Source organism: Dipteris shenzhenensis, chromosome 10 (assembly GCF_047967505.1).
Source record: "Dipteris shenzhenensis isolate YYH24624 ecotype China chromosome 10, Dip_SZ_1.0, whole genome shotgun sequence".
NCBI classification, from domain to species: domain Eukaryota; kingdom Viridiplantae; phylum Streptophyta; class Polypodiopsida; order Gleicheniales; family Dipteridaceae; genus Dipteris; species Dipteris shenzhenensis.
Genome location: NC_141605.1, coordinates 9,245,080 through 9,259,488, shown reverse-complemented (window position 1 = coordinate 9,259,488; position 14,409 = coordinate 9,245,080). Strand labels below are relative to the sequence as shown.

Here is a 14,409-nt window from a genome sequence, read left to right as displayed (position 1 = left end):
ATAACAATTGATGGAGGCTCTCGCCTCCAAGGGAGTTCAAGGGTTGAAAAGGGGATTTCAGGGCTCGAAAGGGGGATAGGGTTGAGAGAGCTAACTAGGAGTTCCAGGGTTTAGAGGGGGTTGCAGGGTTTCAGAGGAGTCCAAGGTTGAGGAGTGGAGAGCTAGTCTCCTTCGCGGATTCGAATGGTAAGGGTTCAGGAGGGAGGGAAGACGAGGAGGAGGAGGGGGAGGGAGGAAGAGGTGGAAGAAGGAGGAGGAGGGGGAGGAGGAGGAGGAGGAGGAGGAGGAGGAGGAGGGAGGAAGGAGGAGGAAGGAGAAGGAGATGGGAGGAGGAGGAGGGAGGAGGAGGAGGGAGGAGAAGGATGAGGGAGGAGGAGGAGGAGGGAGGAGGAAGGAGGACGAGGAGGAGGGAGGAAGGAGGAGGAAGGAGAAGGAGATGGGAGGAGGAGGAGGGAGGAAGGAGGAGGAGGGAGTACAAGGGTAGAGAGTGCAAGGGTAAGGGCATGCTAGAACACGATAGTGTATGAGAGCATGGACGCAATGGAGATCAATCGCATGAACACAATGGTGAGCTTGAACAGTGAACCCCAAAGAGTGGGAGCTTCATTCCATTGAGAGATATTGATACATGTTGGTCTCTACACAATCCGTAGGTACCTCCGTGGTGGGACCTCTTTTGTAGGAGACCTTTTGAATAGGAGTCCCTCCACTTTTGGGGGGGACATTTTGGTTCTCTACACAAAGTGGGGGGACGTTTTGGGTCTCTACACAAAGTGGAGGGATCTTTTGGGTCTCTACACAAAGTGGAGGGACCTCAGAAAGTGTAGGCTTTTAGTTATTCTCTCTCTAGATTTAGTATTTCTCTCTCTAGATCCTAATTTTGCAAGTATGATTGGATATTTTTTGGAGAGGATTTTTGCTATCCTCATCCTTTCAAATTTATCATATCATCTTTCAGGATCAAGATATTACAAGCGGAGGTTTGCCGCTACTCTGCACGCTCTCATAGTTGTTGTCCTAGACTGTACTTCTGGCCCTTGTTGCCACAGGGGAGGGTGTTAGTCACCTACAGCCATGTCGTTGCTCATTGTAGCATAGGTGTTCACAATTGTAGCCGTGTTTCGGTGAGAGGTGTAGGCTAAAGCATAAAAAGCAGATGTCATGCGCATGTGAATGAGAAAGAGATCTTGATCATAACGATTGGTGGAGGCTCTCGTCTCCACAAGAGTTCACGGGTTTAGAAGGGGGTTTCAGGGTTTGAAGGGGGACAGGGTTGAGAGAGCTAACTAGGAGTTCTAGGGTTCAGAAGGGGTTGCAGGGTTTAGTAGGAGTCCAAGGTTGAGGAGTGGAGAGCTAGTCTCCTTCGCAGATTTGAGGGGTAAGGGTTGAGGAGGAGGGACAAGGAAAGAGGAGGAAGAGGGAGGAGAGTGGAGGAGGAGGGAGGGAGAGGGAGGAGGAGGAGGAGGGAGGAGGAGGAGGGAGGAGGAGGCGCGAGGAGGAGGAGGAGGGAGGAGGAGGAGGAGGAGAAGGAGGAGGGAGGAAGGAGGAGGAAGGAGGAGGAGGAGGAGGGATGAGGCGGATGTGGGAGGAGGAGGGAGGAGGGGGGAGGAAGGAGGAGGAGGAGGGAGTACAAGGGTAGAGAGTGTAAGGGTAAGGGCATGCTAGAATAGGATAGTGTAAGAGAGCATGGACACAATGGAGATCAATCGCATGAACACAATAGTGAGCTTGAACACTGAACCTCAAAGAGTGGGAGCTTCATTCCATTGAGAGATATTTATACATGTTGGTCTCTACATAATCTGTAGGTACCTCCGTGGTGGGACCTCTTTTGTAGGAGACCTTTTGGACAGGAGTCCCTCCAATTTGGGGGGGACCTTTTGGGTCTCTACACAAAGTGGAGGTATCTTTTGGGTCTCTACACAAAGTGGAGGGACATGCACTTTCAATATTTCTCTCTAGATTTAGTATTTCTCTCTCTAGATCTGGATTTTGCAAGTATGATTGGATCTTTTCTAGAGAGGATTTTGGCGATCCTCATCCTTTCATATTTATCATACCATCTTTGAGGATCAAGATATTACAAGCGGAGCTTTGCCACTACTCTACACACACAATGCTCTCATAGTTGTTGTCCTAGATTGTACTTCTGGCCCTTGTTCCCAGAGGGTTAACAAAACGGTAGATTGGGATGGGAGAGAACAATTTTGAAAGTTGAGTGGGAGTAGGAGTGGAAGGAAAGAGTAGATCTAAGGAAACAAGTAAAGAACGGATCTAAAAAATAGAGGGTAAGGAAAGAAGGAAGGCTTGAGTAAGGTGATGGAGAAGGCATGGGAGAGGGTAAGGGAGAGGAAAGAAGGGTAGGAGAGTACAAGAGTTGTAAGGGTTCTAGGTTAGTGCAAGGGTAGTGGCATTAAGGTTAAGATCAGGTTTTGGGGCAAATAATGACATCATAGTCCAAAACTGGAATAGGATGCGCAACATGGTTGATGCATAATCCTTAAGAGTTCTGATAGTTATAAATTGTGATTTGTTTCTAACTAATTAGGTTATAGCTACCATGGCCATAGGTATCAATCCCGATTTTTAATAAGTAACATTTATTTGGTTGAGCATATACAAGACATGTCATGTTGAGCGATGGATGACAGCTACGAATGCACATACACAAAAGGTGAGTTCCTAATAAGCATGAGGCTAGAGGAGAACATGCTAGCTCTAGCCTTTAGTTCTTAAGGAAATAGAAAGGATTGAAAATTCAAGAGCTTGGGAGTTGCTATCATGAGCGACTTAGAGTGACTATCGGACTCGAATTGAATTACTGCAGATTGCAAAAGCACTAGCAACCTTCAACCCACTACTAAATTCTTAAGGAAATTCAAGAGCGTGGGAGTTGTGCCCCGTGAGAATGACTTGGAGTGGCTATGGGACAAGAATTGAATTAAGGCACACTACAAAAGGACTAGCAACCTTCAACCCACTACTGAAGTGCTTCCAAACGGTGAAACAAATGGTATTCTATGGGTTTGATCTCGGAGGAAGGGAGTCGACATCATGGATTGGAATACAACTTTTGATTTTTTTACAGAACCATTCATAATTGATGTTGAATTTTCACTAAAGGAAATCGAGACAAGCCTGATTGCTTGCATGATATATATGGGTCAAGTTTTCTCTGAATTTATAAATTACATTCTAAAACTCTGATGATCATACTATAATACTATGATCATTATTGTTGGCCACTGGGGTTTTAGACTTTTGGATTGTTAAAGACATTTGATTATGACTTCCAAAGTAATAGGGGACACACACACACGCACACATTTACACACAAACACGCTTTTTTTGGGGGGTGAAATCCCATTGAAGATTATATTACAAGAATCACTCCCAAAAGGTAGGACCTCTGTTGCAAGGATTAGAAGATATCATTATATGACGATAATATAAATCCCGCACATGTAGACAATCATAAATAAATTGCCGTAGAGATTCTTGGAAGAACTGATATTTGGCAAGAGTGGGATCACCAAAGACCTGATTGTTGTGGTCCTTTCATAGGGTCCATAAAGCCCAATAACAAAACCACTAAAAAAGAAGATAAAACTGGCTTGTCTGGATGAAAGCCAAACAACAAAAAATGCTTTCCAAAAGAAGCACTAGGGAAGCGAGCTTGAAGGCGTCATTTTAACAGAAGCAAGAAATCGTTTGAGGTAGGGGAATTACAGACGAGATGAGGCATAGACTTACTTAAGGACAGACATCGTCTACACATAGCAGGTGCAATGTGATGACGAGCTAGGAACTATCCAAAAGGAAGAACCCCTATCAAAACTCGCCACTTTGGTACTACATCAAATGCAGAAAGCGTAGCATCTTACACACTTATCTCCCACTCCTTTAGGGATTCAACATGCCTTATGGATTCGAGATGAGCTATAACATCATGATGTTTTTTGTTATGCCTAAATTGTGGTTGTGCAGGGGTTGTGCCTTCACATTTTCTCTATGCATAAAAGGTGGATAGCCATTTTTGGATGTCTAGGTGATGGTGCAATTTGCAAGTGAACAAGTGCTAGCCGTATGCCTTGAGAGAACAAAATGTTGGGGCAAGGGGGGATGGCTTTACTTAGAAATTAAATGGAAAGCAACGAATTGGAATGAAATTAGTCTTTCATTACGTAGCCCCTATGGACAAGTCGACATATAAAATCACCTCTGTGGTCATACTCTATGCACATGAGTTGCTCTTGGGCCATACTCTATGCACACAAGTTGCTCTTTGCAACAAGATGACCCTAACTCCCTAGCCTCTACAACCTTATATGCAAAGACTTCTAACTACGCATGATGGGTACCACCACCCACATTTATAACCATTTGCACCTACCTGTCAGAAGGGTAGGTGCCATTATTTGAGTGCCAAAACTATTCTTACACTCTTGGCATGGCCACTGATTATTTTGACAGTGAGGCCCCTACCATCATGCCTTGTCGTTTTGCAAAAATGACAATCTTGGATTTGGCCCATAAACGAGGTTGATTTGTGCAAAGGGAGCACCTCGTGATTCATCTTGTCCTTCACCTTGCACTTTGCTCGAGTCGGCCCTTTGCTCCTTTGCTTGTTGTTCGTTGCCAACCTTTGTCCATTTGTCATTGACTACTAAATCCCCATCACTTTGCCTTGGGGGTTCAACGTTACCCAAATTGATGCTCAAGCCATGTCCTCATAGAGCTTGGAACTCCCTCTCTTGTGTCATGTAGCATCGGCAAATGTTGGCTATCCATCGAGGTACTTGAGGTTTGCCACACACACAACGAAGCTCATATATCTATGTTGCTTCAAGTTTGAAGACACGATGTGTTTTATAATATTGGTCCTTCACCACCTTGAGGAAGAAAATACTTTGTGATGGCTATGAGTTAAGCAACACTCCAACAAAGATGTTCTATGCTTGAATTTTCCTCCCAACCATGAGATCATCTGAGAAGTAATTGTGTGTACCAGAGAGATCCTCTTTCTCTCTCCTTCACCTTGGAGTTCTCTCTAGAACTCCCCCCTTAGCCCAATGCTTGACATCTGGCCTTTTTACTTGGTGCCATGTGTCCCACAGGGGACCCTTCCTTTAATAACTCTCTCGTGCTACCCTTTACTTCTCCTGCTAAATGCCTAGGCCTAGGTGTGACGTTAGACCCCAGCCTTCTAGCCCCATGATTTGCCAAGCATTATCAAGCCCTCTGGTTTCCCACATCACCATAACCAATTGTAGCTCTCATGACTATGGCTGATGTAACATTCCCTTCCCCTTAAGAAATGGTTTATGTCCACAAAGACAAAATTGAGAAACCTCCTATGGAGATTGCTTACCCTTGAACTCCCTTCAAGCCTATCTTTCCACTTAACCAAATATTCTTGCCATATTGAACGTTGTGTTATTTTTTCTTGTCGATCTAAAATTTTTGTTGGTTCATGTGGGAAAATAGCAGGTTCAATGAGTTTAACTAGAACTTCATTTCCAATGAGATTATCATCATCTCCTAGCTTTCTTTTTACTCTACTTACATGAAAAGATGGATGTACTTTACATCCCTCTGGCAAGGCTAATTTGTAAGCAAGTTCTCTAGTTCTCTGAAGTATTATGAATGGTCCACAATACCTTTGGAGACAACTTTGGACATTTACCTATCTCTAGGAATTCTGAAGATTCAGATACCCTGAGGTAGACCTTCTCATTTTCTTCAAACTCCAACCTTCTATGGTGGGAGTTTGCATAACTTCTTGCTCTATCTTGAGCCCCTCTAATGTTATATTTAGCTAGCTTAAGCATTTGATTCATATCCTTAAGAAAGTATTTCGCCGCTTGAACCTTCTCTTTTTTGAGTCCCACCGAACTGGGGCTCTAAGTTGAAATCCATACATCATCATGAATGGACTAAAACTTGTAGCTGAATATTTGGCACTGTTATATGCAAATTCTAATATGGGCTAATACTATTCCCAATTAGTTTGCCGTTTACTTACATATGATTGAAGCATATCCTCAATGAAGTGATTGACCCTTTCAATTTGACCATCTCTTGGTGGATGATCCGTGGTGCTCATATTCAAAGAAGTTTCCAACGTCATACACACAACCCTCCAAAAATGGTAGTTAAATTTACTATCCTGATCACTAACAATACCAGCTAGTAGCCCATACAATTTATAAGCATGCTCCATAAATAGCCCAGCTAATTTTGGAGTTTCATCCTCTTCATTGGTTGGAATAAAGTGAGCCATCTTCGTCAACCAATCCACAATTACCCATAGAGAGTCGTGCCCCCTCTGTGTCCTAGGTAAACCAACAATAAAATCCATGGAGATACTTTCCCATTTGCCAGATGGAATCTCCAATGGGTGTAGGAGAGCTCCTACCTTAATGTGTTAAGCCTTATTGACCTAGCATTTTTGGAACTTCAATACATAATCTTAGACTTCCTTATCTATTCTAGGCCATAAATGCTATGTCCAAGGACCCAAATGGTTTTCTTCTATTTTGGTGCAGAATTTGGTGGTTTTGTCATCACCATTGTGTCTGGAGCAAGCGAAAACCCCCAAGTACCATGTAAACTACACTTACCAACACAAGACTAGAGGCTACTCCTTCTACCTTACCATCTAAACTACACTCCTTAGAGGTATACTTTGTCTCTGAGCCAGGCACCTGAGAGCTATATCTAATTTCTTCTTCTTTGGTTAAGGTAGAATTTGCAATTTATGAGGTTGAACAATCCTTATTAACAACTTTCTTCTAGTAGTTCCTAATGTTGTAGTGCACCTTCTCTCGAGTCCCCCTCCAAGATCGACTCTCTAGTATCTCATACTTGAATAGCACAATCTAGATCAATGGATTGGCCTCTTAGAATATAACATTAGGCGAGATTTATGTTTAGTAGGTAAAATGAGTGCACCAATCACGTGACTCTGTATGTTAGAGAACACCTAGTGCTCATACATAATATACTCGAGGCTCATTAAGCGTATGGACTCAATGCTTAATGTGATTTTTTTAAAACAATCTCTTTCTACAAACATCCTTCTTGTTAGGGGAACGATATGACTCAAATTTCCAAAATCAGTAGATAATTTCTTTCATCTCATCAGCTATTCTATTGCTACATTGATGCTTCCAACATGTTACCAATGAGAATAATTATCATCATCCATTTGGGCTTCCACACAAAATCTTGCCTTGTACAAGGAACGATAAAAATTTGAGAATCCTTATCACCTTACCGATGGGCATGCCTTTAGTGGATTTCATTAGCACGATCAATGTACAATATTTAAGAACAAGTCTTCTTTATTTGTAAGCTACTTAACAATAGCCAATTGTTGCACAAATTGGCTATCAGTGTTACTTGCACTTTTGTCTCCTCTCTAGCTAATTGATTAATCCTATCACTACAGGGTGTTGTAGAATTTGATCGAAGATTTCACACTTTATTTGTTTCCCCATGCCTTGGGACAAGATGACTATCATGGGAGACGTGCGAGTAAATGAGTGAATTTTTTAAATTTGTATCCGAGAAACAAAGAGCATAAAAAACAAAGGCCAGATACAAATAAATATTTGTATCTATCCTTTATGCTAACTAGCCATGTCCATGGATGTGCTATCTAGGAAAATCTAACCTGCTTATGAGGATGGAAGATATCCATCATCATGCTATGTGCATAATAGTGGTGAAGGTTGAAGAAACAATACAGTAACCAATAAGAGATAGAAATTTCACTTCTACACAACTCAAAGGACTCTAGTATGTTAAAGAACCAACAAACTATATGCTTTATACGCAACAAACCTTATCTGTTGTTATCACACCAATGACAGGACTGATGATGTGTTGTTGAACACCTACCATGACATTATCCACTTGCAAAGGTCATTTGGCTCTTCAAACACTCATACAACACAATATCTCTCACCATCAAAGCAAATTCTACAACCAATGCAAAGCTAGAGAACTCTTACCTCATTAAGTGTACTTTACAAAAGGAGGAGGCTGAAGAAGACTATGTCGATGCATGGGAAAATGAAATTGCTCAACGATCGTATGTTCTTAAAGGTTTGTAGTACAAGAAATAGATGCCTATTCCTTTAGCTCCTTTCCAATATGCCCTGAGTTTACATACTATCACATCTTTAATGTTGTATTAAGATACCAATATAGTGTATTAGCACAAAAGAAATATTTATTGTATCACTATGAGATCATTGTAGGAAACAATGAGGCAAGATGCCCTTTGAAATCTAAGTTTAATAATTGTAATGTCTGTCTCTGTCTCTGTCTCTGTCTGTCTGTCTGTCTGTCTCTCTCTCTCTCTCTCTCTCTCTCTCTCTCTCTCTCTCTCTCTCTCTCTCGGAGAAATAAAGATAGATGATAAAGAGAAGAATCAACATGATTTTCCCCAAGGGAGGCATGCAGGATCCATATAACCTCTATCATCTAGGTAGTGTACCTTGGAATCAGGGAGCTTGTTCTTAAAGAACACAACATCACACCATTCAAGTCTATATAAAGGCTCAACAATCAGTCTATTCTAGAGCTACCATAGATCTATATCATAAACAACACTTTCTAAGGTAGGTCGCACTAGATTAATCTCTTTTATATCTTCCTCAGGTGGCCTCGATTTTCCTTTCATGGCATTTGTATTTTCTCTAGTGGCATCGGTATTTCCTCTGTTGGCATCTGTATTTCCCTTGGTGGCCTAGGAGATAACAATGTCTTTAATTGTTCATCACATACTGTGAAGGGTTGGTTTGGGACCACCTTTTCCCATTCCCATCCTATTTCCTTGCCATGTGCTAAGACCCTTTAGTGCTCACAGAAATGATTTGGACTCTTTTTTACTTTGCTCTATTTGGTTTAAGATCCACGCTTTGCTCTGATCAAATTTGAGCTCTTGATTAGGCCATGTACAGAGAATGAACAAAATTTACTCCACTTTCCAGTGCCATAAAAAGAGAAACTACTAATGTACTCAATGTAAAACATTCAATTTACAAAGCTAAATGCACCCTCCTTTTGGCCCTCCTTGTGGGGGAATATGCCATGGGAGGACTTTTCAAGAAGGAAAGTTGTTGAAAAATGGCAAGTGACCATTCCGTGATGCCTTCCCACCATCAGAGCTAGAAAGACACCGCCTTTTAGTGTAATTTTCACTAGCTGATGCAGAAAAACTGGTCAAACTTCTCTTTACAGACACTTTTGGGTAAATTAGTGTAAAAGCAAGCAAACTTATACGTTGGGAAGATGCAAAAACTAGTTGAGAAAAAGCAATCTCACTAGCAACACCTCCATCCATCACATCATCAAGAAATATTCTTTGCAACTTGGACTTTTACGACCCCTCCCTCGTCAAATGCTCAGGTGGGAAGCCCTTCTCATAATCGAGGGCCAATTAAGTGCCATGATAAATGTCACACACCATGAAGCCTGTGATCTAATTCGTCACGTTGGAAATCTGTTGAAGTCCGCCTTTGACCTCTAGTAAAATGGCTCGAGGCATCCGCCTTTCCTTATGTGATGAGTCATGTCGAAAATTTGTTGAAGTCCGCCTTTCACATATGGTATTTTTCTGTGTGTCTTACGGCCAGCTAGTTGCTCCGTCAATCGCGGCGATGCGAGAATCACAACCTTGGTCATCCGATCGAGGATCATGCATAATCATAATTTTCCCACCACCCCTTTGACTGGCTACTTTACACATGCAATCAATTCCACACAAACGAGTTATACCGAGGACTTTCCCAAGAACTCCCGACTGACAACTCACACCCTCGCACCGCCACCAAAGCAAAACCTTAATGCGATTGCTATGCCACATCGTAATTCCTGCTCCCATCGTTGTAAAAGTCTCCGGTCGGCCAAGATTTGATAGCAGCCGTTAGATCATGGCAAACTAGGAATGCGAATCTCCCCTTCTTATGACTAACCAACCCATAATTAATTTGAGCAGCCCACAATTAGAGTCTTAGTTCCTTTAGAGAACAATTTTACCTTGAGTTACCATCCCAAGAGGCCTTTCAAGTGGAGGAATGGGAAGGAAAATGCCTAGTCAATGGCCTGCGAATGTCGGCCGCTCGCAATTGGCTGGGCATTTTCGTTCCAGGAAAGTCCTCCCTCGGTCCATATCGATGGACAGTAATGGGCAGCTCGGCCGCTCGCCATAGGCTGGGCACTTTCGTTCCGTGAAAGTCCGCCCGGCCCATATTGATGGTCGCAAAACAGGCTGCCGACCTGATGGCCCTTCCTCCAGGGAATTGGCACCCGTACTCCTTCTCACTGGGTAAACGATACTCGAGTTTCTGTCGTGATGATGAATGGCCCGAGTGTAGATCCACGCTCCGACTGGCTGGCAGCTCATCTGGGCAGGCAATCAACCAGGAATGTTTGCGTTCAGGTACGGCCTATACAATTTGTTCGTGGGCAATTTAGTCAGCAAACCGGAGAAAGATGTCTGTCCTTAGATTTCACCCATTGGGTTCTGGCAATTACTTTTCGTTGTGGTCAGGTAGGCCAGGGACCGAGCGCTTATCCAAAGAGTTCTTTACGGATTCCGCCCAGTGGTGGGACAGCAGAGAAAGCAAAGTAAGCGTGCAAGGAGTCTGAACGGAATGATTTGCATTTGTAAGTCTGTAGATTGGCTCCTCTGACGATCTTGTGAATCTCACGGCAGGCAAACCGAAGATCTTCCAACTTCTAAGATTACCAAGGAGTTGCTATGGACAGACGAGTTTGTCAAGGCTGCAGTAAAGGTCAAGCCATCTAGAGCACAAGAACTGCACGAGAAGAGTGGCTGGAAAACGCTCAGCTTAGAGGAGGCACTCATGTCTATGGAACAGACGTCCCAGCCCCCTTCAGTTCACAACCTTACACAAATCTTGCATAAGTGCAGAAGAAGGAAAAATCTCGTGTATACCAAGCGGTTGTATGCCTATCTGTGCAAGTATGGGCTGGAAGATCATAGGTCTCTTGGGAACTACCTCGTCCCAACATTGGTGCAAGTTGGAAGCATGTGCGAGGCTCAACATGTTTTTACCAAGATGATTGATCGGAATGAGTATTCTTGGACTTCTCTCATCTGGGGCTATATTGAATTTGGGGATTCAAAGCATGCCCTCAACCTCTACCAGAAAATGCAAGAGGATTCTGTACACCCTAGCAAGTATACCTTCGATGTCGTACTGAAGGCTTGTGCTAGGCTGAAAGATGCAGAAAGAGGCCGAGAAATACACGCTGAGATAGCCAGAAAGGGGCTGGAAAAAGATCGTGTTGCTGGCAACACCTTGGTGCATATGTATGCCAAATGTGGCTTCCTTGCAGAGGCGCGGGAAGCCTTTGACAAGCTGCCAGTTCGAGACGAGGTCTCATGGAATGCACTGATCGCAGGATATGCCGAGCATGGGCTTGGTGAGGAAACTCTTACCTGTCTTGAACAGATGCAAGTGGAGAGTCTCTCTCCAGATGCTGTCACATTTGTTTGCAGCTTGAAAGCTTGTGGCACCATAATAGCCATGGACAAGGGCCGAGAATTACACGTGGAGATAGCCAGAAAGGGGCTGGAAACAGATCTACTTGTTGGCAGCACCTTGGTGGATATGTATGCCAAATGTGGCTCGCTTGCAGAAGCAGGGGAAGCATTTGACAAGATGCCAGTTCGAAATGTCATCTCATGGACTGCACTCGTGGCAGGATATGCTAAGCATGGCCTTGGTGAGGAAGCTCTCAACTGTCTTGAACAAATGCAATTGGAGGGTCACTCTCCAGATGCTGTATTGTTTGTTTGCAGCTTGAAAGCTTGCGGCAGCATAGGAGCAATAGACAAGGGCCAAGAAATGCATGCTGAGATAGCCAGAAAGGGGCTGGAAAGTGATCTCGTTGTTGGCAGCACCTTGGTGGATATGTATGCCAAATGTGGTTCGGTTTTAGAAGCACGGGAAGCATTTGACAAGCTGACAGTTCGAAATGAGGTCTCATGGACTGCGCTGATTGCAGGATATGCCGAGCATGGGCTAGGTGAGGAAGCACTCAATTGTCTTGAGCAGATGCAGTTAGAGGCTCTCTCTCCAAATGCTGTCACGTTTGTTTGCATCTTGAAAGCTTGTGGCAGCATGGCAGCAATCGACAAGGGCAGAGAAATGCATGCTGAGATAGCCAAAAAGGGGCTGGAAAGAGATCTTGTTGTTGGCAACACCTTGGTGGATATGTATGCCAAATGTGGCTTGCTTGTGGAAGCACGGGAAGTGTTTGACATGCTGCAAGTTCAAGACGTGGCCTTGTGGAATGTGCTGATAGCAGGATATGCTCAGCATGGAGAAAGTGAAATGGCTTTTCATATGTATGAGAGAATGAGAGAAGGGATAAAGCCAAACAGGGTCACATTCTCTGTCATTCTTACTGTGTGCAGTCATACGGGTCTAGTGGATAAGGGCCATAATTACTTTGAGTCCATGAGCAGAGACTATGGCATCACTCCAACCATTGAGCACCATATTGGCATGGTTGATCTCTTTGGGCGTGCAGGCCAATTAGAGGAGGCAGTAGCAATGGTAAAGAAGATGCCTTTCCATCCTCATCTTGTGGCATGGCATACAGTGTTGGGTGCTTGTCGAAAGTGGGGTAATGTGGAGCTTGGAAGACTGGCATTTGAACATGCAGTGCAAGTGGATGAAAAGGATGGTGCATCTTATACCTTGATGTCCAACATCTATGCAGATGCTCACATGCAGGAGGAAGAGAAGAAAGTCGAGGCAATGAGAGTGACAAAACAAGCATGGAAAAGTCCAGAACAGAGTTGTTGGCCTGACAACAGGGAGATAGTGTATTCATTTTTGGTAGGGAATACAAGACATCCCTAAAGCAAGAACATCTTTCCTTGGAAATGAGGACGGAAGGGTATGTCCTAAACTTTCATTGGGTGTCACTAGACATTCTTTTGATGCAAGGCAAGGGAAGGGGGGAGAGAGAGAGAGAGAGAGAGAGAGAGAGAGAGAGTTTATTAAAGTCTTTGGAAGACCGATGGGTCAATTAGACTGAAAAACCTGGTACAAAAAAAACAAGCTGTGAGGGTGAAGCTACTAAACGAGCATCCACACCAATGCAGAATGTAGAAATGCAAAATGATATTACTAAGTACAACACAGTCATGCCAGTGGTCGACTACATATCAATCTCATCATCATCATCATCGTCAGCAGGACATCAAGGTGAAAAACCTGGTACAAAAAAACAAGCTGTGAGGGTGAAGCTACTAAACGAGCATCCACACCAATGCAGAATGTAGAAATGCAAAATGATAGTACTAAGTACAACACAATCATGTCAGTGGTTGACTACATATCAATCTCATCATCATCATCATCAGCATCATCATCATCGTCAGTAGGACATCAGGGTGGATGAGGCAATGGAGGCATGAAATCGGCGATAGAGTTCTCTCGGTTGCTCAAGTGTGTGGCTTTGTGACGTCTCTTGGTCATAGCTCTGCGTCTAACAAGGGACACAATAACCCCTGTCGGTGCTCCAACTCTGAATAGAGAGAGGATGTCCCTAAGTGTAATCTGCGCGTCAACCCTCTGTCTGAGCTGTCGGGTCACTGGCTCTAGGTCATGATCATGTCGAGGCCTCGTCTTGTGGGAGTCCATGTGATCTGGCAGGAAGAAATCCGTGATACAGCTCTGAGAAGGATCTGCCAAGGAAGAAATCTGCTTTTGTCTTTGTGATCACAGTATCCTCTCGCGGTGCGCGACTACCTCATGGATGGAGAGAGAGAGAGAGAGAGAGAGAGATGGGAGTAGAGGGAGAGTGTGGAGGAACATAGGATGGAGGAGGATAGTAGGATAAGATAGAGGTCACATCAATAAGTGAGTACATGAGTGCTTGATATCATTGAATCTTAGTGTTTTTTGTAAGAGGATTGAATCTATACACAGCTTTTGCTTTACCTGTTGCAGATTTGGCTACTGAGAGCTCTTGTTTATAGTGCTAGGTGTATGGAGGCTCTATTTGAAATTTGGGATAGGAGACCCGAATCTTAAAGATACGAAGCTTCTATTTCACATTGCTAGAGAGAGAGAGAGAGAGAGAGAGAGAGAGAGAGAGTCTATTAATGTGAACTGGAGGCCAACAGGTCTATGGGATAGCAAAAAACTAGCTAATGCATCCATTTAAGGAGTCCCCAAGGCAGCTCCCAAACCGATTCCGAGTTATTCTAGAACACCTGCATAGTAGTTTGAAAAAGTAAGATAAAAGATGACTATATATCAGTTTAAGACTGATGGTCTTTTGGTATTGATTTAAACTCGATACCCTCATGATATACTGCCCATTTTGCCATCCTGTCTGGCTGCTCGAACC

General features: G+C 43.5%; 1 protein-coding gene across 1 annotated transcript in view; it reads left to right on the top strand.

Moving 5' to 3' along the window:
- Positions 1–13,911, top strand: part of LOC147897373 (pentatricopeptide repeat-containing protein At3g09040, mitochondrial-like) — a 32,202-nt gene extending 18,291 nt beyond the window's left edge. Inside the window, exon 4 of the mRNA XM_087380499.1 lies at positions 11,379–13,911. Coding sequence (XP_087236625.1) covers positions 11,379–12,911 — 1,533 coding nt within the window. The 3' untranslated portion in view covers positions 12,912–13,911. The remainder of the gene's footprint in view (positions 1–11,378) is intronic.
- The last annotated feature ends 498 nt before the right edge of the window (positions 13,912–14,409 follow it).